Raw genomic sequence first — 24,158 nt, 5'->3', positions numbered from 1 at the left:
ACTTCATTTATAACAACTAAGAATAAGGTTTTTCGCTGTTGCAGATCTTTCCCTTTCCCTAAGCATCTTGTTTCCAGATCATGTGTTCTTTGCAATAGCATTGCTTATCTTGGCTCAGACTCCTGTTAAGTCTGCGTGAGTCACTGATATATGGAATACTCAAATTGAAACTGATGAGCCAGTTAAGTTGATTCTTTTGGCCGTAAAATGAAAATTCGCTACGCACATATTATCTTCTGAGGATGTAATTTACAGAGGGGATCGGTACTGAATGGTCATAGTACATACACAGAGAATATCGTTGTGAATGCACAAATTAGATTTACTTACAGAAAGGAGATTTTTTTTCCGTAAGTTTGACACATTCCGCTTTCCTTGCTAAAAATAATTAGTAGTAGTTACCCATCTGTTTAGAAAAGACTTGTAAAGGAAATAAAGCAGGTCTCAATCTGCATTCTGCCATTTTTTGTTACTATTTACTGTGGGAGGTTTAACTTTAATCATAATTTGATGCACTGCTGATTTTGCAAGTTTTCCCACCTGCAAAGGATGAAGAGGCCTGTAATTTTTATCGTACGTACACTTCAACTGTGAGAGACAGAATCTAAAAAATAATAAAAATCACATTTTTAAATAATTAACCCCTTCACCCCAAGGGTGGTTTGCACGTTAATGACCGGGCCAATTTTTACAATTCTGACCACTGTCCCTTTATGAGGTTATAACTCTGGAACGCTTCAACGGATCTTGGCGATTCTGACACTGTTTTCTCGTGACATATTGTACTTCATGACAGTGGTAAAATTTCTTCGATATAAGTTGCGTTTATTTGTGAAAAAAACGAATATTTGGCGAAAATTTTGAAAATTTCGCAATTTTCCAACTTTTAATTTTTATGCCCTTAAATCACAGACATATGTCACGCAAAATACTTAATAAGTAACATTTCCCACATGTCTACTTTACATCAGCACAATTTTGGAACCAAAATGTTTTTTTGTTAGGGAGTTATAAGGGTTAAAAGTTGACCAGCAATTTCTCATTTTTACAACACCATTTTTTTTTAGGGACCACATCTCATTTGAAGTCATTTTGAGGGGTCTATATGATAGAAAATACCCAAGTGTGACACCATTCTAAAAACTGCACCCCTCAAGGTACTCAAAACCACTTTCAAGAAGTTTATTAACCCTTCAGGTGTTTCACAGGAATTTTTGGAATGTTTAAATAAAAATGAACATTTAACTTTTTTTCACACAAAATTTATTTCAGATCCAATTTGTTTTATTTTACCAAGGGTAACAGGAGAAAATAGACCACAAAATTTGTTGTACAATTTGTCCTGAGTATGCTGATACCCCATATGTGGGGGTAATCCACTGTTTGGGCGCATGGCAGAGCTCGGAAGGAAAGGAGCGCCATTTGACTTTTCAATGCAAAATTGACTGGAATTGAGATGGGACGCCATGTTGCATTTGGAGAGCCCCTGATGTGCCTAAACATTGAAACCCCCCACAAGTGACACCATTTTGGAAAGTAGACCCCCTAAGGAACTTATCTAGATGTGTGGTGAGCACTTTGACCCAACAAGTGCTTCACAGAAGTTTATAATGCAGAGCGGTAAAAATAAAAAATCATATTTTTTCACAAAAATGATCTTTTCGCCCCCAATTTTTTATTTTCCCAAGGGTAAGAGAAGAAATTGGACCCCAAAAATTGTTGTGCAATTTGTCCTGAGTACGCTGATACCCCATATGTGGGTGTAAACCATTGTTTGGGCGCAGGGCAGAGCTCGGAAGGGAAGGAGCGCCATTTGACTTTTCAATGCAAAATTGACTGGAATTGAGATGGGACGCCATGTTGCATTTGGAGAGCCCCTGATGTGCCTAAACATTGAAACCCCCCACAAGTGACACCATTTTGGAAAGTAGACCCCCTAAGGAACTTATCTAGATGTGTGGTGAGCACTTTGACCCAACAAGTGCTTCACAGAAAATTATAATGCAGAGCCGTAAAAATAAAAAATCATATTTTTTCACAAAAATGATCTTTTTGCCCCCAATTTTTTATTTTCCCAAGGGTAAGAGAAGAAATTGGACCCCAAAAATTGTTGTGCAATTTGTCCTGAGTACACTGATACCCCATATGTGGGTGTAAACCATTGTTTGGGCGCAGGGCAGAGCTCGGAAGGGAAGGAGCGCCATTTGACTTTTCAATGCAAAATTGACTGGAATTGAGATGGGACGTCATGTTGCGTTTGGAGAGCTCCTGATGTGCCTAAACATTGAAACCCCCACAAGTGACACCATTTTGGAAAGTAGACCCCCTAAGGAACTTATCTAGATGTGTGGTGAGCACTTTGACCCAACAAGTGCTTCACAGAAGTTTATAATGCAGAGCCGTAAAAATAAAAAATCATATTTTTTCACAAAAATGATCTTTTCGCCCCCATTTTTTTATTTCCCCAAGGGTAAGAAAAGAAATTAGAGCACAAAAGTTGTGCAATTTGTCCTGAGTACGACGATACCCCATATGTGGGGGTAAACCACTGTTTGGGCGCATAGCAGAGCTCGGAAGGGAAGGAGCGCTATTTTACTTTTCAATGCAAAATTGACTGGAATTAAGATGGGATGCCATGTTGCGTTTGCAGAGCCCCTGATGTGCCTAAACATTAAAAACCCCCACAAGTGACACCATTTTGGAAAGTAGACCCCCTAAGGAACTTATCTAGGTGTGTTTTGAGAGCTTTGAACCCCCAAGTGTTTCACTACAGTTTATAACGCAGAGCCGTGAAAATAAATTCTTTTTTTTTTTCACAAAAATGATTTTTTAGCCCCCAGTTTTGTATTTTCACAAGGGTAACAGGATAAATTGGACCCCAAAATTTGTTGTCCAATTTGTCCTGAGTATGCTGATACCCAATATGTGGGGGGGAACCACTGTTTGGGCGCATGACAGAGCTCGGAAGGGAAGGAGCGCCATTTGGAATGCAGACTTAAATGGATTGGTCTGCAGGCGTCACGTTGCATTTGCAGAGCCCCTGATGTACGCAAACAGTACAAACCCCCCACAAGTGACCCCATATCGGAAATTAGACCCCCCAAGGAACTTATCTAGATGTGTTGTGAGAACTTTGAACCCCCAAGTGTTTCACTACAGTTTACAACGCAGAGCCGTGAAAATAAAAAATCTTTTTTTTCCCACAAAACTTATTTTTTGGCCCCCAGTTTTGTATTTTCCCAAGGGTAGCAGGAGAAATTGGACACCAAAAGATGATGTCCAATTTGTCCTGAGTACGCTGATACCCCATATGTTGGGGTAAACCCCTGTTTGGGCACACGGGAGAGCTCGGAAGGGAAGGAGCACTGTTTTCCTTTTTCAACGCAGAATTGGCTGGAATTCAGATCGGATGCCATATCCCGTTTGGAAAGCCCCTGATGTGCCCGAACAGTGGAAACCCCCCAATTATAACTGAAACCCTAATCCAAACACACCCCTTACCCTAATCCCAACAGTAACCCTAACCACTCCTCTAACCCAGACACACCCAACCCTATTCCCAACCGTAAATGTAATCCAAACCCTAACCCTATCTTTAGACCCAACCCTAACTGTAGCCCCAACCCTAGCCCCAACCCTAGCCCTAACCCTATCACTAGCCCCAACCCTAGCCCCAACCCTAACCATAGCCCTAACCCTAGCCCCAACCCTAGCCCTAACCCTAGCCCTAGCCCCAACCCTAGCCCTAACCCTAGCCCTAACCCTTGCCCTAACCCTAACCCTAGCCCTAACTCTAGTCCTAACTCTAGCCCTAACCCTAACCCTAATGGGAAAATGGAAATAAATACATTTTTTAATTTTTTTATTTTTCCCTAACTAAGGGGGTGATGAAGGGGGGTTTGATTTACTTTTATAGCGGGTTTTTTAGCGGATTTTTATGATTGGCAGCCGTCACACACTGAAAGACGCTTTTCATTGCAAAAAATATTTTTTGCGTTACCACATTTTGAGAGCTGTAATTTTTCCATATTTTGGTCCACAGAGTCATGTGAGATCTTGTTTTTTGCGGGATGCATTGACGTTTTTATTGGTAACATGTTCGGACACGTGACATTTTTTGATCGCTTTTTATTCCGATTTTTGTGAGGCAGAGTGATCAAAAACCAGCTATTCATGAATTTCTTTTTGGGGAGGCGTTTATACCGTTCCGCGTTTGGTAAAATTGATAAAGCAGTTTTATTCATCGGGTCAGTACGATTACAGCGATATCTCATTTATATCATTTTTTTATGTTTTGGCGCTTTTATACGATAAAAACTATTTTATAGAAAAAATAATTATTTTGGTATCGCTTTATTCTCAGGACTATAACTTTTTTATTTTTTTGCTGATGATGCTGTCTGGTGGCTCGTTTTTTGCGGGACAAGATGACGTTTTCAGCGGTACCATGGTTATTTATATCAGTCTTTTTGATCGCGTGTTATTCCATTTTTTGTTCGGCAGTATGATAATAAAGCGTTGTTTTTTGCCTCATTTTTTTTTTTTTTTTCTTACGGTGTTTACTGAAGGGGTTAACTAGTGGGCCAGTTTTATAGGTCGGGTCGTTACGGACGCGGCGATACTAAATATGTGTACTTTTATCGTTTTTTTTATTTTATTTAGATAAAGAAATGTATTTATGGGAATAATATATATATTTTTTTTTTCATTATTTTGGAATGTTTTTTTTTTTTTTTTTTTTTACACATTTGGAAAATTTTTTTTTTACTTTTTTACTTTGCCCCAGGGGGGGACAATACAGATCGGTGATCTGTCAGTTTGCATAGCACTCTGACAGATCACCGATCTGCGAGAAGTGCAGGCTGCTTCACAGTGCCTGCTCTGAGCAGGCTTCTGTGAAGCCACCTCCCTCCCTGCAGGACCCGGATCCGCGGCCATCTTGGATCCGGGTCTGGAGCAGGCAGGGAGGGAGGTAAGACCCTCGCAGCAACGCGATCACATCGCGTTGCTGCGGGGGGCTCAGGGAAGCCCGCAGGGAGCCCCCTCCCTGCGCGATGCTTCCCTGCACCGCCGGCACATCGCGATCATGTTTGATCGCGGTGTGCCGGGGGTTAATGTGCCGGGGGCGGTCCGTGACCGCTCCTGGCACATAGTGCCGGATGTCAGCTGCGATATGCATTTGACACCCGGCCGCGATCGGCCGCGCTCCCCCCGTGAGCGCGGCCGATCGCGTATGACGTACTATTCCGTCCTTGGGAAGTAGGGCCCACCCCACATGGACGGAATATTACGTCTAATGACAGAAAGGGGTTGAAATGCATTGTAGTGCATGAAATAAGTATTTAATGACCTACCAACCAGTAAGTTTACTGGCTCTCATAGACTTGTTAGTTGTTCTGTAAGAAGCTCTCCTACTCTGCTCTCATTACCTGTATTAATTACACCTGTTTGAACTCGTTACATGTATAAAAGACAACTGTCCACACACTCAATCACATTCACGCCTGTCCAAGACCAAGACTTAAGAGCAGTCTATGGACATGAGGGCCAAAATTGTAGACGGGTACAAGGCTGGTATGGGCTACAGGACAATAAGAAAGCAGCGCAGTGACAAGACAATAACTGTTGGCACACTTATTAGAAAATGGACGAAACACAATCTTCCTCGTTCTGGGGATCCATTCAAGATCTTGCCTCATGGAGTAAGGATGATTCTAAGAATGGTCAGGAATCAGCCCAGAATTACGTGGGAGGACCTGGTCAATGACCCGAAGAGAGCTGGGACCACAGTCTTAAATATTACCATTAGTAATGCAATGTATCGCAAGATTTTGGCCAACAACCTCTTTCTCTCAGTAAGAGCATTAAAGATACAGTTGTGGCCAAAAGTATTGACACCCCTGCAATTCTGTCAGATAATACTCAGTTTCTTCCTGAAAATGATTGCAAACACAAATTCTTTAGTATTATTATCTTCATTTAATTGTCTCAAATGAAAAAACACAAAAAGAATTGTCCTAAAGCCAAATTGGATATAATTCCACACCAAACATAAAAAAGGGGGTGGACAAAAGTATTGGCACTGTTCGAAAAATCATGTGATGCTTCTCTAATTTGTGTAATTAACAGCACCTGTAACTTACCTGTGGCACCTAACAGGTGTTGGCAATAACTAAATCACACTTGCAGCCAGTTGACATGGATTAAAGTTGACTCAACCTCTGTCCTGTGTCCTCACCCTGCCACAAACAGGCCTATAATATACATATATTTATATATATATATATATATATATATATATATATATACCAATTGCGCCTTAATCCCGCCTATCATTTTCTGGTTTTTCATAAATGCTGGCGCACATGAGACACTTATGGCAGGGCGTATAATAGGATTCATAGGGTCAGCCGTCGATGAGTGGGGGGCGCCATTCTCGTATCTGTGTGTAGGGTGCCAACCTCCACTGACAGGTAGGAATTGTTTAGAGACTTTATCAGCAGGGTATCTTTAGAGTGCACGGTTGTGTGATTTATGTGGGTATCTGTTTGTAGTTGCCTCATGGTTTTAAAATTGAATCTAAATAAACTTAAAGGGAACCTGTCACCTGAATTTGGCGGGACCAGTTTTGGGTCATATGGGCGGGGTTTTCGGGTGTTTGATTCACCCTTTCCTTACCCGCTGGCTGCATGCTGGCCGCAATATTGGATTGAAGTTCATTCTCTGTCCTCCGGAGTACACACCTGCACAAGGCAATATTGCCTTGCACTGGCGTGTACTCCGGAGGACAGAGAATGAACTTCAATCCAATATTGCGGCCAGCATGCAGCCAGCGGGTAAGGAAAGGGTGAATCAAACACCCGAAAACCCCGCCCATATGACCCAAAACTGGTCCCGCCAAATTCAGGTGACAGGTTCCCTTTAATGTTTTATCTATGTCATCATAAGGTTATAAGGGTTATTTGCTTTAAGAGACCCAGGAAGACCCCACTTCTTACCCCGAGGCATAAAAAAGTGAGGCTGGAGTTTGCCAAAGCTTACCTGAAAAAGCCTAAAACGTTTTGGAAGAATGTTCTCTGGTCAGATGAGACAACAGTAGAGCTTTTTGGGCAAAGGCATCAACATACAGTTTACAGGAGAAAAAAAAGAGGCATTCAAAGAAAAGAACACGGTCCCTACAGTCAAACATGGCGGAGGTTCCCTGATGTTTTGGAGTTTCTTTGCTGCCTCTGGCACTGGACTGCTTGACTGTGTGCATGGCATTGTGAAGTCTGAAGACTACCAACAAATTTTGCAGCATAATGTAGGGCCCAGTGTGAGAAAGCTGGGTCTCCCTCAGAGGTCATGGGTCTTCCAGCAGGACAATGACCCAAAACACACTTCAAAAAGCACTAGAAAATGGTTTGAGAGAAAGCACTGGAGACTTCTAAGGTGGCCAGCAATGAGTCCAGACCTGAATCCCATAGAACACCTGTGGAGAGATCTAAAAATGGCAGTTTGGAGAAGGCACCCTTCAAATATCAGGGACCTGGAGCAGTTTGCCAAAGAAATATGGTCTAAAATTCCAGCAGAGCATTGTAAGAAACTCATTGACGGTTACCGGAAGCGGTTGGTCGCAGTTATTTTGGCTAAAGGTTGTGCAACCAAGTATTAGACTGAGGGTGCCAATACTTTTGTCTGGCCCATTTTTAGAGTTTTGTTTGAAATGATCAATATTTTGCTTTTTGCTTCATTCTCTTTTGTGTTTTTTCATTTAAGACAAATTAAATGAAGATAATAATACCAAAGAATTTGTGATTGCAATCATTTTCAGGAAGAAACTGAGTATTATCTGACAGAATTGCAGGGGTGTCAATACTTTTGGCCACAACTGTAGGTCATGTCTTCCAGCATGACTATGACCCAAAAGACCCAGTCAGGGTAGCAAAAGGAGTGGTTTCATAAGAACCATTATAAGGTTTGGAGTGGCCTAGTCAGTTTTCACACCTTAATCCAATGGAAAATCTTTGGAGGGAGCTGAAACTATTTTACCCAGTGACGGCCATGAAACCTACCTGAGAGATCTGGAGAGGATCTGTATGGAGAAGTAGGATAAAATCACTGCTTCAGTATTTGCAAACTTCATCAAGAACTACTGGAAAAGTCTGACCTCTAATTACAAACAATAATTTCCGTATCAAATAGTAAAGCGAACCAATGTTAGGTGTCGAGTTCCTGCCTCTGCACAGAGGAAATCTCGAACCATGTCTGCTGCAGTCTCCCATTGTCCTCTAGTTGCAGTGGTGCCTGCTCAGCAGAGACGTTGATCCCAGAGTCTGTCTCAAGCAGATACTGTGCGTTTGGTTACAGATGCCTTTCCAGGCTCAGCCTTTGTAACCAGCATTGATCAGCGGCGAGCAGATGCTCCAGGGACTAAGTCCTGATTTTCTTCTATTGAGCATGCCCACGGGATGACCTCTCATTGGAGGTCGGGGGTCACATGCTCAGGTCCTGTAGCATCTCTGATTGAATCACTAGGCAGGTCCCGGAAGGCTACAGCTATAAAAGGTTTGCATGGCCGCTCGGCCATGCGCAAGTGTAAACTTGCTTACGAGTGTGTGTGTGGATGTTTGCCTGTCGATGGATGAAAGCTCTGAATCATTCCCATCCCTTGAGTTGTTGACTGCTTGCGAATGGTGGAAGCTACCTAGCACCAGACAGTGCTATCCCGCACATCTAGACACAAATTACTGCGTCAATTTGCAGCCACTTCGGCGCCGTGCGCAACAAGTGCGCTTTCCTATCCCTAGTTAGGGTGGTTAGTGGTGTCCACCAGAGCGGCGCAGTATGCACTCTCTGCGGTAAATCTTTAAGTAGTCCTGACAACCGGTCAGTGTAGGGTGGGAACTCTCGCTTGATCTCAGTATCTGACTCAGGGCATCCTCAGGCACGGGCTAAAGCCACCGAGGGTCAGAGCAAGATCAATCACCAGTATAGTGGGGGTGAATTTCAGGAATCCCACTAGTGTCCATCTGCTGCACCCTGTGACTGCTAACAGGGCACAGCGTTTCCTTTGTTTCCCTGCGACTCTGTGAAGCAACAGAGTTTGCATGAGTTCATACCAGGTGACAGAACCGTGTTTATTCTGGCATAGTACCACCATATAGGGCCACCATTACCTAGCAGCAGGTTCCATCTCTGCACGGTGGACCCGGGCTGCGAACACACCTTACTACTATCTTTATATTTATTCGGTGCGTTCCGCCAGCCCTATCAACCTGTCAGCAAAATTTTGCCAAGGAAACTGTAGACACTGTCAGGTTGTCAATGTTAAACTGATTCAAAAAATATCTGGGGTGAAGAAATCCATCTTGTGGTTCTTGTGTAATCAGTGTTAGAAGTTTTCAGTTAATGATATTCTTGTTCTTTGGGGTGAGACTATAGGCAGAGTCTTATCTTCCTGCTCTTAGCCAGAGAAATCAAGGAAAGACCTGTTCACAGGCCAGCCCCAAAGCACAAACAGTCTGTCTCTATGATGAGGAACATGTTTGTGCTTTGGCTGGGCCTTTTGGCTGGTCTTTCCTTGGCTTCTCTGTCTTAGAGCAGAAAGATAAGACTTTGACTACAGTTCCGCCCAGGAGAATGGGCATATCATTAGCTGAAAACTTCTAACACTGCTTACTCAAGAAATACAATATGGATTTCTTCACCTGAAAGTATCATTTTAATCAGTTTAACACTGCCAACCTGACAGTGTCTGTAGTTTACTTATTAAAATCCTGCTGACAGGTTCGCTTTAAGTTTATTTTTTAATTGTATTAAATACTTTTTTCAAGCAAAATAGGGAAAATTAATTATGTAAAAATCATACAGTGTGATTTTCTGGATTTTTTCTAAGATTCTGTCTCTCACAGTTGAAGTGCACCTACAATAAAAATTACAGACCTCTCCATTCTTTGTAGGTGAGAAAACTTGCAAAATTGTCAGTGTATCAAATACTTATTTTCCCAACTGTAGATCTTTGCCATCTTTGCAGATTTTTTTAGAGGGCAGGGCAAATGATATGAGACACTATCATTAGTACACACTGTAAAATGTATCCCTTTATGACTATTTAATGGAAATTTACATCATATAGAATTAGGGATTGTATGGAGCTGGCTCAGGAGCTGAGCCTGGTCTGTACATGATGGATAAAAACTGCTATACAGTTAGCACTGGTCTGTAAATGCAGGTAATACTGTAAGGCTGGCATCACACTTACCGTATGCAAAATCAGTCCAAGTCTCCCTGCCGAGAGTCGCACAAGTGTTCGCCGTATGGTCATATGGTGTAATGCATTTGCAATGCGATGATGCAATTTTCTCGCACCTGTGTATCCGTATGACATTTGTATGACATACATATGGCTTTACATTTCTCACTGATTTTCTTCATTGAATTTTATGGCTCAATGGGCTGAAAAGAGGAAAATGTGTGCGTATTTCTTTCAAGTCACAAGGATGGTTCGTGTGGTGTCCGAGTTTTTCTCACACCCATAGGCTTGCATTGGCGTGTCTCGGACAAGATACGCGTACAATCACAGCATGATGCGATTTCACATGCACGTCGAATATGCCTGAGAAAAAATATGGTGATGTGAGCTGCCCAATAGATTAACAGTGGTAAAAGTGCTATGCAATGTTTTCTCGCATAGCACTCGTCCGTATTCTACGCTAATGTGACCGCGACCTAATGCTGCAGGTTAGCACCTCAGAGTTGTAGAGAGAATTGGGTGGCGATAGTTGTCATGAAAGCTTGGAGACTAATGAAGGTTACCTTGTCAATCTTTTTTGTACTGATATCAAATATTGCTACTTTAGAAATCACCAAAATGTACACTACTACACTAAACAATAGTATAGCGGTGAATTGTACCTACCATGATGAGATGCAGGTAAAATTTTCCAGAGGCAAAAATTTTTTAAAAAATTAAAAAATTTGGAGCATCTTATGGTCTGAAAAATACGGTACATACTGTATAAATACTGTACATACTTTATAAATTTAATAAATTGTATAATACGGTGCATACTGTATAAATTGTACTTTAAACTCTCAATCAGCTCTGTATGTCGCATGTTCCAAAAACTCCACCCACTATACCGCATGTCTAGGGGTGGATTTGAGATTTTGCATAAGAAATACAGTGTTCCATCCTATATAATTATAGATTTTAAAAAATAAATTGGAACAGTATGATGCCAAAATATGCACGAAAGGAAACCTGGAGACTGATTCTTTCTGTCCATGTCATGAGTCATAAACCGGCTCTGTAATTGCAGCCATTTATATGTTAGACTGAAATGCCATCCAACTGAGTTTATTCTACAGGTCTCTCCCTATATTCCAACGTTAACTACTGACTTGTATTTTCTTTTTCTGTTCTATTAATATTGTGATCATGAGTTACTGTCTGTATTGCCTTTGTAGTATTGTAGCAATATTAGGAAAGGCTGGAGATCGGCATCAGTTAGAACGTGTTAAAAGGTCATAAGCTAACATCAGCACTTATCTGCCAGTAGGAATAGTGAAGCCTAGGTTTTCAGAAAACAGTATTCTCAAGTGGATTGCCAGGCTTGAAAAACAGGAGGTAAAGCATTGAAGAAGCAGAACTTTATTACACAGCTTGATCTAAAGGTGTAGAGGATTTTTACCTTGCCACCCTGGTTTGCACACGGGCTTCACATCAACTTTTACGATGACCTCTTGAGAAGCGTGTTTCTGTCCACAGTCATATGCAGTGACTTTAATCTCATATTGGTGCTGCTTATCGTAGCTTAGTTTCTCAGTATTCCTGATGTTACCTTAAAGATAAAAAGATCAGACAAACAGCGATTACTAAATACTTAGCTCAACTCAACTGTAAAGCCCTACATTTTTTATACTTCATAATATACTGTAAATGCTTGATCATTTCCATTGTTGACACTCTGATGCAAATATACATGCACAAAACATAATTTAGAAACATCTTGATAAACTTAAAAGAATGGCTTTAAAACTTTCTGTTGCTTTGATGACAACCTACAGTATTTTTCAAACAAAAATGAGCCCCTTACTCTGAAAAGATTTATAGGGAAAGTACCCATACACATAATGATGCTTATTTTTCATTCATAGTTGTATTAAAAATGAATAAAACCCAATAAAGAGGTAAAAAGTAAAGTAGAGGACTAAATGTACTAATAACTGCTAATAAAACATTTTATCTAAAGGAAAAGAGAAAAATAGCACTTAAAAGGGGGAAATAATAATCATGTAGGCAGTCAGAACAGTGTAAAGGTTTAATATGAGATACTGAGTAAACATATGAATTAGCGTGCATCTATATATATATATATATAATTGTCTAAGGGTCACTTCCGTCTGTCCTTCTGTCTGTCTGTCTGTCACAGATATTCATTGGTCGCGGCCTCTGTCTGTCATGGAATCCAAGTCGCTGATTAATCTCGCCAGCTGCCTGTCATGGCTGCTGCGACCAATCAGCGACGGCCACAATCCGATTGGTCCCTCCCTACTCCCCTGCACTCAGTGCCCGGCGCCCGCTCCATACTCCCCGCAGTCACCGCTCACACAGGGTTAATGCCAGCGGTAACGGACTGCGTTATGCTGTGGGTAACTCACTCCGTTACCGTCGCTATTAACCCTGTGTGACCAAGTTTTTACTATTGATGCGGCCTATGCAGCATCAATAGTAAAAACATCTAATGTTAAAAATAATAAAAAAATTAAAAATCATTATATACTCACCTTCCGCCGTCTTTCCCGCTGCTCGCGACGCTCCGGTGACCGCTCCATGCAAGCGGCAAATTCCGGTGCTAAGGATGGTATGCGACAAGGACCTGCCATGACATCACGGTCATGTGACGGCGACGTCATCACAAGTCCTGCGCGCCTGCATGAAAAGGACCTGCCATGACGTCACAGTCATGTGACCGCTATGTCATCACACCCTGGGACCGGAAGCTGGCGCCTGCACTGCACACAGGTGACAGAACTACAAGGGGCCCTTTGGAAGGTGAGTATATGTTTATTTTGTATTTTTTAACCTGTGACATACGTGGCTGGGCAATATACTACATAGCTGGGCAATATACTACGTGACTGGCCAATATACTACGTGGCTCTGTGCTGTATACTATGTCACTGTGCAATATACTACGTGGCTCTGTGCTGTATACTGTGTCGCTCTGCAATATACTACGTGGCTCTGTGCTGCATACTACATCACTGGGCAATATACTACGTGGCTGGGCAATATACTATGTGGGCGGGCAATATACTACGTGGGCTGTGCAATATACTATGTCGCTGGGCAATATACTATGTGGCTCTGTGCTGTATACTACATCGCTGTGCAATATACTACGTGGCTGGGCAATATACTACATCGCTGTGCAATATACTACGTGGCTCTGTGCTATATACTACGTCACTGGGCAATATACTACGTGGCTGGGCAATATACTACGTGGCTGGGCAATATACTATGTGGCTGGGCAATATACTACGTGGCTGGGCAATATACTACATGGGCTGTGCAATATACTACGTGGACATGCATATTCTAGAATACCCGATGCATTAGAATCGGGCCACCATCTAGTAATATATAATGACACTGCCTAACCATGGGGGTGGAACCCTAGTATGCGATATAGCGCCTCCATTCAACGACGGCTGCACCAATAAATAGCCTTAAGTTTGGCCCTGGAACAGGATAAGGGTATTTAGCTATAAAGTTGGGGATCTTCTTAACATCAAGGATAGAACAAATCCCAAGGTTAGGATCTCAGTCACAAGTTCAAGATCCCAGTCTTGAAGCATTTCCTCCTGCCTGTGCATGAGTTTAATAAAAGACAGAATCCATTAGGGCAGACTTTCCCTACCTTTCTTCTAAAAAACTGACCGTCCCGTCCAAACATAGACTAAGTGTGAACAGGTGCTGAACCTAGAGTCACCAACTCGTATACAGTCAAACAAATAAGGCAGCACACTGTGGCGCTAAAACATGCAAACATGAAACATGAAAATTGAACTTCATTACTGCACTAGAAATATGAAAAAATGAGAGCGTTTAGCGCATAAGTTGGCCAATTTATGTGTACCTGGTAGTCACATTAGGGCATCTCTCGTATACCAGGTCCTACACTTTCCTTTCCTTGCTGAGAATAAACGTCTTCATCTGAATGGGTACCTGTGAAACCTATTCTTAGACTAAAATTCTCTCTCTCTGTGGAGGGGTAATGGACCTGTTGCGATTAAAACACCTGCGGCTAAGAGGCGGAGTGCTCAGCCAGATGTCAAATGAATACAAATTTCAAAAAAACTGACCGTCACGTCCAAACATAGACTAAGTGTGAACAGGTGCTGAACCTAGAGTCACCAACTCGTATACAGTCAAACAAATAAGGCAGCACACTGCAGCGCTAAAACATGCAAACATGAAAATTGAACTGCATTACTGCACTAGAAATATGAAAAAATGAGAGCGTTTAGCGCATAAGTTGGCCAATTTATGTGTACCTGATAGCCACATTAGGGCATCTCTTTTATACCAGGTCCTACACTTTCCTTTCCTCGCTTTCCTCTTCTTAGACTAAAATTCTCTCTCTGTGGAGGGGTAATGGACCTTTTTTCATATTTCTAGTGCAGTAATGCAGTTCAATTTTCATGTTTTATGTTTGCATTTTTTAGCGCCGCAGTGTGCTGCCTTATTTGTTTGACTGTATACGAGTTGGTGACTCTAGGTTCAGCACCTTTTCACACTTAGTCTATGTTTGGACGTGATGGTCAGTATTTTTGAAATTTGTATTCATTTGCCTTCTGACTGAGCACTCCGCCTCTTAGCCGCAGGTGTTTTAATCACAACAGGTCCATTACCCCTCCACAGGGAGAGAGAATTTTAGCCTAAGTAGAGGTTTCACAGGTACCCATTCAGATGAAGACGTTTATTCTCAGCAAGGAAAGTGTAGGACCTGGTATACGAGAGATGCCCTAATGTGGCTACCAGGTACACATAAATTGGCCAACTTATGCGCTAAATGCTCTCATTTTTTCATATGTATAGTGCAGTAATGCAGTTCAATTTTCATGTTTCATGTTTGCATGTTTTAGCGCCGCAGTGTGCTGCCTTATTTATTTCCCTACCTTTCTGACCCTGAGAGCCACATTCAGCTCTGAGATAATAGCTTTTACCCCACTTATAGTAGTGACACCCAGGGCCCTATATTACTGATATAATAACAGTCAAAGCTTTTCGACTGAAATCACACCAAGACAGAATGCCAAACTTGAGGGGTTCCTATCTATTACCATTCAAATCTGCTCTTCTGTGCAGGGCTACACACAAAAGTCACCATCCCAGGCCGGTTCTCTGGGGGAGCGGGATAAATTCATGGTTTTTAGGGAAGCCTGTAAACAGTATTTCAGGCTGTGTCCTTTTTTCTCTGGGAGTGAGAAACACTCAGTCGTTTTGAGATTTCTGTATGCGGTTTGCTATGAATAACTCTATTCCCTCCTTTTGGAATTTTTTAATGTTGCATTCCTGCCTCTTTACAATGCATCCATTTCCCCTTTGTATTTTATCATGTGTGTCTGCCATTTGATTGTTCCCCCTGTCTGTCCAGCCTGTGTTTACCCTTTCACTCCTGCCCCTTTCTTTGCTTGGTAGATAGTGGGATCAACTTAGGATTTTGTATGAGCTCAGAGAGGTAGGAGACCCAGGTATAACCACCTTCAGGAATAGGGATAGGCTAGGAATCCCCTAGATTAATAAAGAAAAAAGGTACTCCAGCATAGAAAAATATAAAACTTTGTCTTTAATGGAAAAAATTCATAAAATCATGGTTACCATGATTAAGACCGGAGTGTCGAAACGCGTCGATTGGTAGCTCTCTGGGATCTATATGTTGTCCACATTGTGCCTGTTTTTATGATTTTTTTTGCATTAAAGATGAAGTTTTATATTTTTCTACGCTGGAATACCTTTTTTTTCTTCATTCTTTGGAACTTGCACTCCCAAGCCCAGGAGGCTCCATGCGTGGAACTCATTCTTGGAAAGAGACTGAAAATGTTGAGCTGACTTCTCCCATTACCTATTTTCCTTTTTTTCATATATTCACCTAGATTAAGGGACAGTATAGAGTTATTCTACCCTTTGTTTCCTACAGTCACAGCATGACACAGATCTCATGCACTGCATTACGGAAGCATTGCAGTGTATGAGGTCAGCAATCTAAGTTAAACATATTCAAATTGCACAGAAGGACTAACTAAAAATGAAAAAAATGAAGAAAATTTAAAGTAGTAATAAGAAGTCTGAAAAACAATCAAAGCAAACTGTTTTGCCACCGTTGATGTACAAACAAATATAAACAAAAAAAGTACAGATAATTGATATTGCTACATTCAGAAAATCCCAAGCTATAAACTGTCACTTTATTCCATGTGAACAACGTAAAAAAAAATCATTCCAAAAATTTTCCATCATACTGCTCACAAAATATGTAACAAAAGGCAATGTAAGAGTTATATGTTAAAAAAAATGGTAACTCTAAAAATATTAACTTGCGCCACAAAAAAACAGGCTCACATGGCTCTGCTTGTAAAAAAATTAAAAATAAAAAAGTGACAGCTCTAAGCATATGCTTATACAAAAAAATATTTTTTTTCTGGAAAATATTGCTTTTGGTATGCAAAAGTAGTAAAGTATAAAAATCCTACATAAATCTGTAATCACTGCATTTGTACTGACCCAAACAACAAAGCTGTCTAAGTACTTCTACTCTCATAACTTATAGCTCAAGGTAAACAGCCCAATGTTCAATAAAACATTTTTTTGAACTGCAGGTTTTTTGTTCACTTTGCCTCCCAAAAATTATACAATATAACCTTTGCAATACACTGAGCACCTATCTCGGGGTTTCCATCTATCACAAATCGCAAATTAAGTATTCATGTAATCGGTAAAAATTGCCTAACAAATTGTGTGGTCCATTTTCTCCTATTATCTCTTGTAAGTATGAAAAAAATTGAGACTAATAAAATATTTTAGTACAAACACAATTTTTCAGAGCATAATCTTAGAAAACTTTATGAAGTACCTGGGGGTTAAATTTCTGAACACACCCCTAGATAAATTCCTTCAGGGTGTAGTTTCCAAAATTGTGTCACTTTCTGGAAAGTTTTTGTTTTTTACCGCTGCAGAAGGTCTGCAAATGTAGAGTGACATCCGCAATCTATTTCAGCTAAATATGCTCTCCAATAAATTAAATTATTTAATAAATTAATTAGTGCACCTTCCCTAACATACCATGCCCTGTGCTCAAACAGTAGTTTTCTATCACATATAGTGTATTACCTTGTTTGGGGAAAAATTTTAAACAAACTGTTGTGTCCACTATCTTATATTATTCCTTGTGAAAATGAGAAATTTGGGGTTATAATAAAATTGATTGAAAAACCCTTAATTTTTAATTTACATGTTCCAATATTATAAAGTTCAAAGCACCTGTGGGTTCAAAAAGCTAAAAACAGTCCTAAATGAATTCTTTGAGGGGTTTAATTTCTAAAATGTGAGTCTCCACATTATGCTGCTTTCAGATTAAGTGGTAAAAAAAATGGTGTCAGATTTCCTTAAACTATTTTGTCTGGTATAAATATTTGGTTTAAAGTGTATATACAAGTGCTTCTCACTAAATTAGAATATAAAAAAAAATAATTTCACTTATTCGATGCAAAAAGTGAATATTATAGAATTATATAGAAAACAGAGTGATTTATTTCAAGTGTTTATTTCTGTTAATGTTGATGATTATGGCTTACAGCCAATGAAAACACAAAAGACATTATCTCAGTAAATTAGAATAATTAACAAAAACCACATGTAAAGGCTTGCTAAGCATTTAAAAAGGTTCCTTAGTCTGTTTCAGTAGGCTCCACAATCATGAGGAAGACTGCTGACTTCACAGATGTCCAGAAGGCAGTCATTGTCACACTTCACAAGGAGGGTAAGCCACAAAAGTTCATTGCTAAAGAAGCTGTTCACAGAGTGCTGTTTCCAAGCATATTAATGGAACGTTGAGTGGAAGGAAAAAGCGTGGTAGAAAAAGGTGCACAGGCAATCGGGATAACCACTGCCTTGAAAGGATTGTTAAGAAAAGGCCTTCAAAAATTTGGGGGAGATTCTCAAGGAGTGGACTGCTGCTGGAGACAATTCATCAAGAGCCACCACACATAGATGTATCCAGGACATGGGCTACAAGTGTTGCGTTGCTTGTGTCAAGCCACTCATGACAAATAGACAACGCCAGAAACATCTTACCTGGGCCAAAGAGAAAAAACTGGACTGTTGCTCAGTTGTCCAATGTGTTGTTTTCAGATGAAAGTAAAGTTTGCTTTTCATTTGGAAATCAAGGTCTCAGAGTCTGGAGAAAGAGTGGAGAGGCACACAATCCACGCTGCTTGAGGTATAGTGTGAAATTTCGACAATAAGTGATGGTTTGAGGAGCCATGTCATCTGCTGGTGTAGGTCCACTGTGTTTTATCAAGATCAAAGTCATTGCAGTCATCTACCAGCAAATTTTAGAGCACTTCATGCTTCCCTCTGTCAACAAGCTTTTTGGAGGTGGAAATTTAATTCTCTAGCAGGACTCAGCACCTGTCCACACTGTTTAAAGTATCAATACTTGGTTTAAAAACAACAGTACCACTGTTCTTGATTGGCCACCAAACTTGCCTGACTTTATCCCCTTAGAGAATCTATGGGGTATTATCAAGAGGAAGATGAGAGACACCAGATCCAACAATGCAGACGAGCTGAGGTCTGCTATCAAGGCAACCTGGGCTTCCACAACACCTCAGCGGTGTCACAGGCTGATCGCCTCCATGCCACGCCGCATTGATGCAGCATTTGATGCAAAAGAAGCCCTGACCAAGTATTGAGTGGATTTACGGAACATACATTTCAGTAGGCCAACATTTCAGATTTTCAAATCCTTTTTCAAGCTGGTGTTATAAAGTATTCTAATTCACTGAGATGATTTTTGGGTTTTCATTGGCTGTAAGCCATAATCATCAACATTAACAGAAATAAACACTTGAAATAGATCACTCTGCTTGTAATGACTCTACATAATATGAGTTCCACTTTTTGTATTGAACTGAAATAAATTAACGTTTGATGATATTCTAATTTAGAGATAAGCACTTGTACATGAATAGTTTGTTTTCTTTGAATTTTAGATATTTTCAGAAAATAACAGAACATATTGTTTTTAAATATATCACTAATATAAAGTTCAATATTTAAAAAAACCCTCAAAAATCTCAGAAACACTGGGATATGTTGAACCATTCCTGTGTTATTACCACATAAATGGCAAAAATAGAAGCTGGAAGGCTTGGTTTTTAAACATTGAAAAAGGAGCTGGTCTGGCTCAGAAACCAGTCGGTATTAATAAAAACCCCAAGGAATCCCAAGTTTCTTAATTTCCACAGCGCAGCTTGCCTAAATGTGCCAGCTTCCATTTATTCATTATACATCTGGAAGAACCATTTCATCCAGCCATGGGGCAGCAGCAATGGCTTTCCACACCTTTATAGGTGCTGTGCATGCACACACCTTTAGGTGAGTGCCTCCATCATTTATACCTATCCTTTAACAGATATATTGCCCTATTTTGTGTATGCTTCTGTCCCTTTCCAGACCTTCTCAATTATCACATAAAATGTCAGATGTGAAAAATTAAGCTAGGTAATTAAAGTGCCTGACCAGCCACTGGTCGAGGGTGCACAGTAATTAGATTCCAGGAGAGCGGTTTACTCCTAACATTCCTGCCACCTCTCTCAAGACCATTGATTTCTATACAGCAGTTAACTGCTCACCTTATTCCCCCTCCCTCTCAACTCCTAACAATTTGCTGCTATATATCTTGCAAAATCACAAGCCAGCTTTTTCTGCAATAGTTATAACAGGTCTACTAATAATGGCTATGATTAGCTGTCAAGAGCTGTGTGCTTATTCAAATGCCCTGTTTTTCTCTCTCTCTCTCTATATATATATATATATATACAGTGACAATTTACAGTGACAATGTACACTTCGGAACAAACCACTAATAGTTGAACATGGTGAGATCCCTTCTAGCACCATGAGAAAATCTCAGGATGCAGAGGCGAATTCACAGAAGTTCAAATTCACGGCAGTAAAATTCTCCTGGTGAACTCACCTCTGCACGGTGAGATTCATCAAGGTCACCGAAGTTCAGACCGACTGGGAACGCACCCTCAGTGACTGGCAGTAACCTTCATGACATCACCGCTTGTCACTGAGGCTGCATTTCAGCAGCATTTCAGTCACCAGTGGTTCTCACCCTAGACAGTCGCATCTTGGCACCATCCAGGTTTAAAACTATTTATCCCCCAGACATGGATTGTGGCATGGGTCAAAGCGATGGACAGGTGAGGGATATTGTTGTTTTTTTATTTTTGTTTTATTACAGAAGATGAGGGCTTCAATGGAATTAGGCATTAGGTGAGTATAACTGCATTTGTTATTTTTAAATCAAAAAAGTAAAAGTGTTTTGTTTTATTTAAAATTAAAGACTATATTCTGGCTGTGTCTTGATTTACCATAAAACTATAGGATCAGTAATGGATAGGTGTCTTATAGATGACTCTCCATTATTAATCTGTGGGCTTAATGTCACCTGACAATACAGAAGTGACATCAATCCCACAAATATGAACCCCACTTGCCACCGCTACAGGGCAAGTGGGAAGAGCCAGGAAAAGCGCCAAAATTGGCTCATCTAATAGATGCGCCTTTTTCTGGATGGCTGCGTGCTGCTATTTTTAGGCTGGAGAAGCAATATCCATATCCCCTTACCAGCCTGAGAATACCAGCCCCTAGCTATCTGCTTCAGCAAGGCTGGTTGTCAAAAATGGGGGGGCGCATTATTCTTGATAGCCAGCCTTGCTGAAGCTGACAGCTGAGGGTTGCAGACACAAGCTGTGGGTTTTGTCTGGCTAGATATCAAAAATATAGGGGAACCAGGCCATTTTTTTTTTTAATTCACCCATCAGCCACTCTTGCTCTCACTGTTATTAGCAGCAGCAGGCATCATCTGATAGGAGCAGTAGTCCCACCAGCTGAAAACAAGTGACCAGAGGTAAACTTTATACCTCCGATCACAGCCGTGGGCTCATGCAGTCTTTTGAGAGCCACGGCTGTCTAACTGATGGCGATGATTTTACCACCGATCAGAAGCGATGCTTGCCACACTATCATGCACATGACATCGAGGCAAACACTGGATGTTCGGGCCCCCCATTCAAGTGAATGGAATGTGGGCTCAGGTCCGAACTTCCAGGTGTCCGCCCACCTCTACAAATAATAGTTCTCAGCGCCCCCATCTGGGAATAGCATGCATTAAATAAATAAATGTAAAAAATGGCATGGGAACCGTTTTATTTTTATTATCAAGCTGAGGGAAAGCAGACAGCTGGGGGCTGGTGATAATATTCTGGGAAGTGGCCAATTTCCAAAAAGGTTCACGCCTTTGACCTGCATTAACCCTACTGATGTCACCATTTGCAGTGTGAGAAAGTTCTCATGCTGTGAGCGGTGATGTTAGTAAGGTTACCGGAGGTTACACATGGTCAGCTCACACAGAGGTTAATGTGAGAACCGCTGCCTGTGACCTGCGGTAACATTAATTACATCACAGCTTGTTACTGCAGCTGTGTTCTTATGGTACTGAGAGTATGTTCTGGTGGTCGTGCTGAGCCATCACATTACTGTTGTCAACATAGCATCCAAATGTTGCAGAGTTGGAGATCATCATGGTACGTGGGATGGATTTATGGTTGACCACTTTGAATTATAAGTTTTTTTATAGTAATAAATGGGTAGAAGAGAGTCAGGGAGTGCTTTTCACAATCAAAAGAATTTTCCGTGTGTGTGTTTATTTATTTCGACGACAGAGTTAGTATTGGGGCTGTCTAATAAACACCGCTCTCTCACTAATCCCTGGGCTTGATGTCAGCGGACATTACACAGCTGATCTCAACCCCAAAATCATTACTCCACTTGCCAATGCACCAGGGCCAGAGGGAAGATGCAAGGCTAGAAGCCAGAATCAGCTCATCCAATGGATGCAACATTACTGGGGTGGCTGAGTGCAGCTGTCATTAGTCAGGGAGGGGGCCAATATCCATGTCCCCTTCACAACCTATTAAGATTAGCCCCAGCTGTCTGTTTAGCCTTTGCTGGTTATTAAAAATAAAGGGGATCCCATGTCATTAATTTTGGGGCATCCCTTTTTAATAACCGGTAAAGGCTATGCAGACAGCTGTAAGCTGTTATTAATAGGATGGGAACCATCACGGATATTGGCCCCTTCCCAGAATAATACCAGCTCCCAGCTGTCTACTTTTCCTCAGCTAGTAAGAAAAAATAAGGGGGCACAAAAGCCATTTTTTAATAATAAAAAATTAATAAATACAAATACAGAAAACTACACATGCAAAGCACGAATTAAACATCACACTGACATCTATGTATCTATGTTCCTGATCACGAAGGAAGGTGACGGGCACAAGGGGGCATTCTTTGCGTCTGGAGGAGAGAAGGTTTTTCCACCAAAATAGAAGAGGATTCTTTACTGTTAGGGCAGTGAGAATCTGGAATTGCTTGCCTGAGGAGGTGGTGATGGCGAACTCAGTCGAGGGGTTCAAGAGAGGCCTGGATGTCTTCCTGGAGCAGAACAATATTGTATCATACAATTATTAGGTTCTGTAGAAGGACGTAGATCTGGGGATTTATTATGATGGAATATAGGCTGAACTGGATGGACAAATGTCTTTTTTCGGCCTTACTAACTATGTAACTATATGTAACTATATATGATCTAGCTCTATCCTTGAACATCTTTATTACATAATACTCTTTAATTTCTATGTTGCATTGCATTCCATATGTGTAACACTGACAGCACACAGACACAAGGATGTGACATACATCCACATGGGTGGCACACTGACAAGGACTACAGATTTCACCAGTACTGGTTTTTCCAGTACCAGAAACAGCACATTTGAAGGGGGCCTAAGGATGATTCAAAACTGTCCATACATAGTAAGCAGAAGGGCATTTGTCAGGCTTCTGGCTTGCTGTCATCCCTTATAGAGATCCCTAAGATCAACAGCCAATTAATTTTTTAAACTTTAAATCACCCTGCTTTCCTTTCACCTCCTTTTAAACAATCAACACAATGATTAACAACAGCTGCAGTTCTTACTGCACTGGGAATAACTCACCATGAAAATTGGGTGCATATTGCTAGGATATGCCATCAATATCTTTTTCTTGTGTCCCCTCTCTGATCTCTAAACTAGAGGAGAAACTGCAACAAAACCTCCAGTTCTTAGCTCTTATCTCTGTGACCACAAATACAGCTTTTGAACATAATAGTCATCCAGTCTGTTGGATTATTAATATTAATAATTGTTTTTAGAGCACCATTGATTCCATAGTGTTATACATGTGAAAAGGCTTTTGATAGAAAATACAAATATAAATTACAGCAAACAAAACTACAGTGACAAACACAGAGGAAAGAACTCTGCCCTTGTGGGCTTAAAGACTACAGGGTAATAAGGAAGATAGTAGGTTGGGGGTTCCAGCAGCTCCAGTGGTGGTGGTGAAGTTATACCAGGGTCATTGCAAGATGTAAGCTTTCTTCAAGAAAGATGTGCTTCCAAGTTTCGGCTGAAGGTTCTGAATGTGGGAGAAAATTGTATGTGTTGAGGAATGGGATTCAAGAGGATGGGTGGTACTGTGCAGAAGTCTTGAAGGCAATTGGGTAAGGAATGTACGAGGGTGGAGAAGAGAAGGAGGTCTGGAGAAGACCAGTGTTTACATTGTGTGAAAACATGTGGAGATTAGTTTGGAGATACAGTATATGGAAAATACAGATTATGGACAGCCTTGTAGGTCAGAGTTAGTAGATTCAACTGCATAATCTAGGAAATTTGGAGCCAATTAAAAGAATTGCAGAAAGGAGAGACAGAGGAGTAGTGAGGGGTGAGGTGGAATAGTCAGGCAGGAAAGCTAAAGATGAACTGGAGAGATG

The 24,158-nt window shown here is 40.9% G+C and overlaps 1 protein-coding gene across 1 annotated transcript in view; it reads right to left on the bottom strand.

The window, feature by feature from the left end:
• The window catches only part of CLSTN2 (calsyntenin 2), a 1,535,903-nt gene that overhangs the window by 430,134 nt on the left and 1,081,611 nt on the right, over positions 1-24,158 (bottom strand). Inside the window, exon 5 of the mRNA XM_077290847.1 lies at positions 11,676-11,825. Coding sequence (XP_077146962.1) covers positions 11,676-11,825 — 150 coding nt within the window. The remainder of the gene's footprint in view (positions 1-11,675; positions 11,826-24,158) is intronic.

This window comes from Ranitomeya variabilis, chromosome 2, assembly GCF_051348905.1.
Source record: "Ranitomeya variabilis isolate aRanVar5 chromosome 2, aRanVar5.hap1, whole genome shotgun sequence".
In the NCBI taxonomy this organism is placed as follows: Eukaryota; Metazoa; Chordata; class Amphibia; order Anura; family Dendrobatidae; genus Ranitomeya; species Ranitomeya variabilis.
This window is presented reverse-complemented; position numbering and strand designations above follow the sequence as displayed.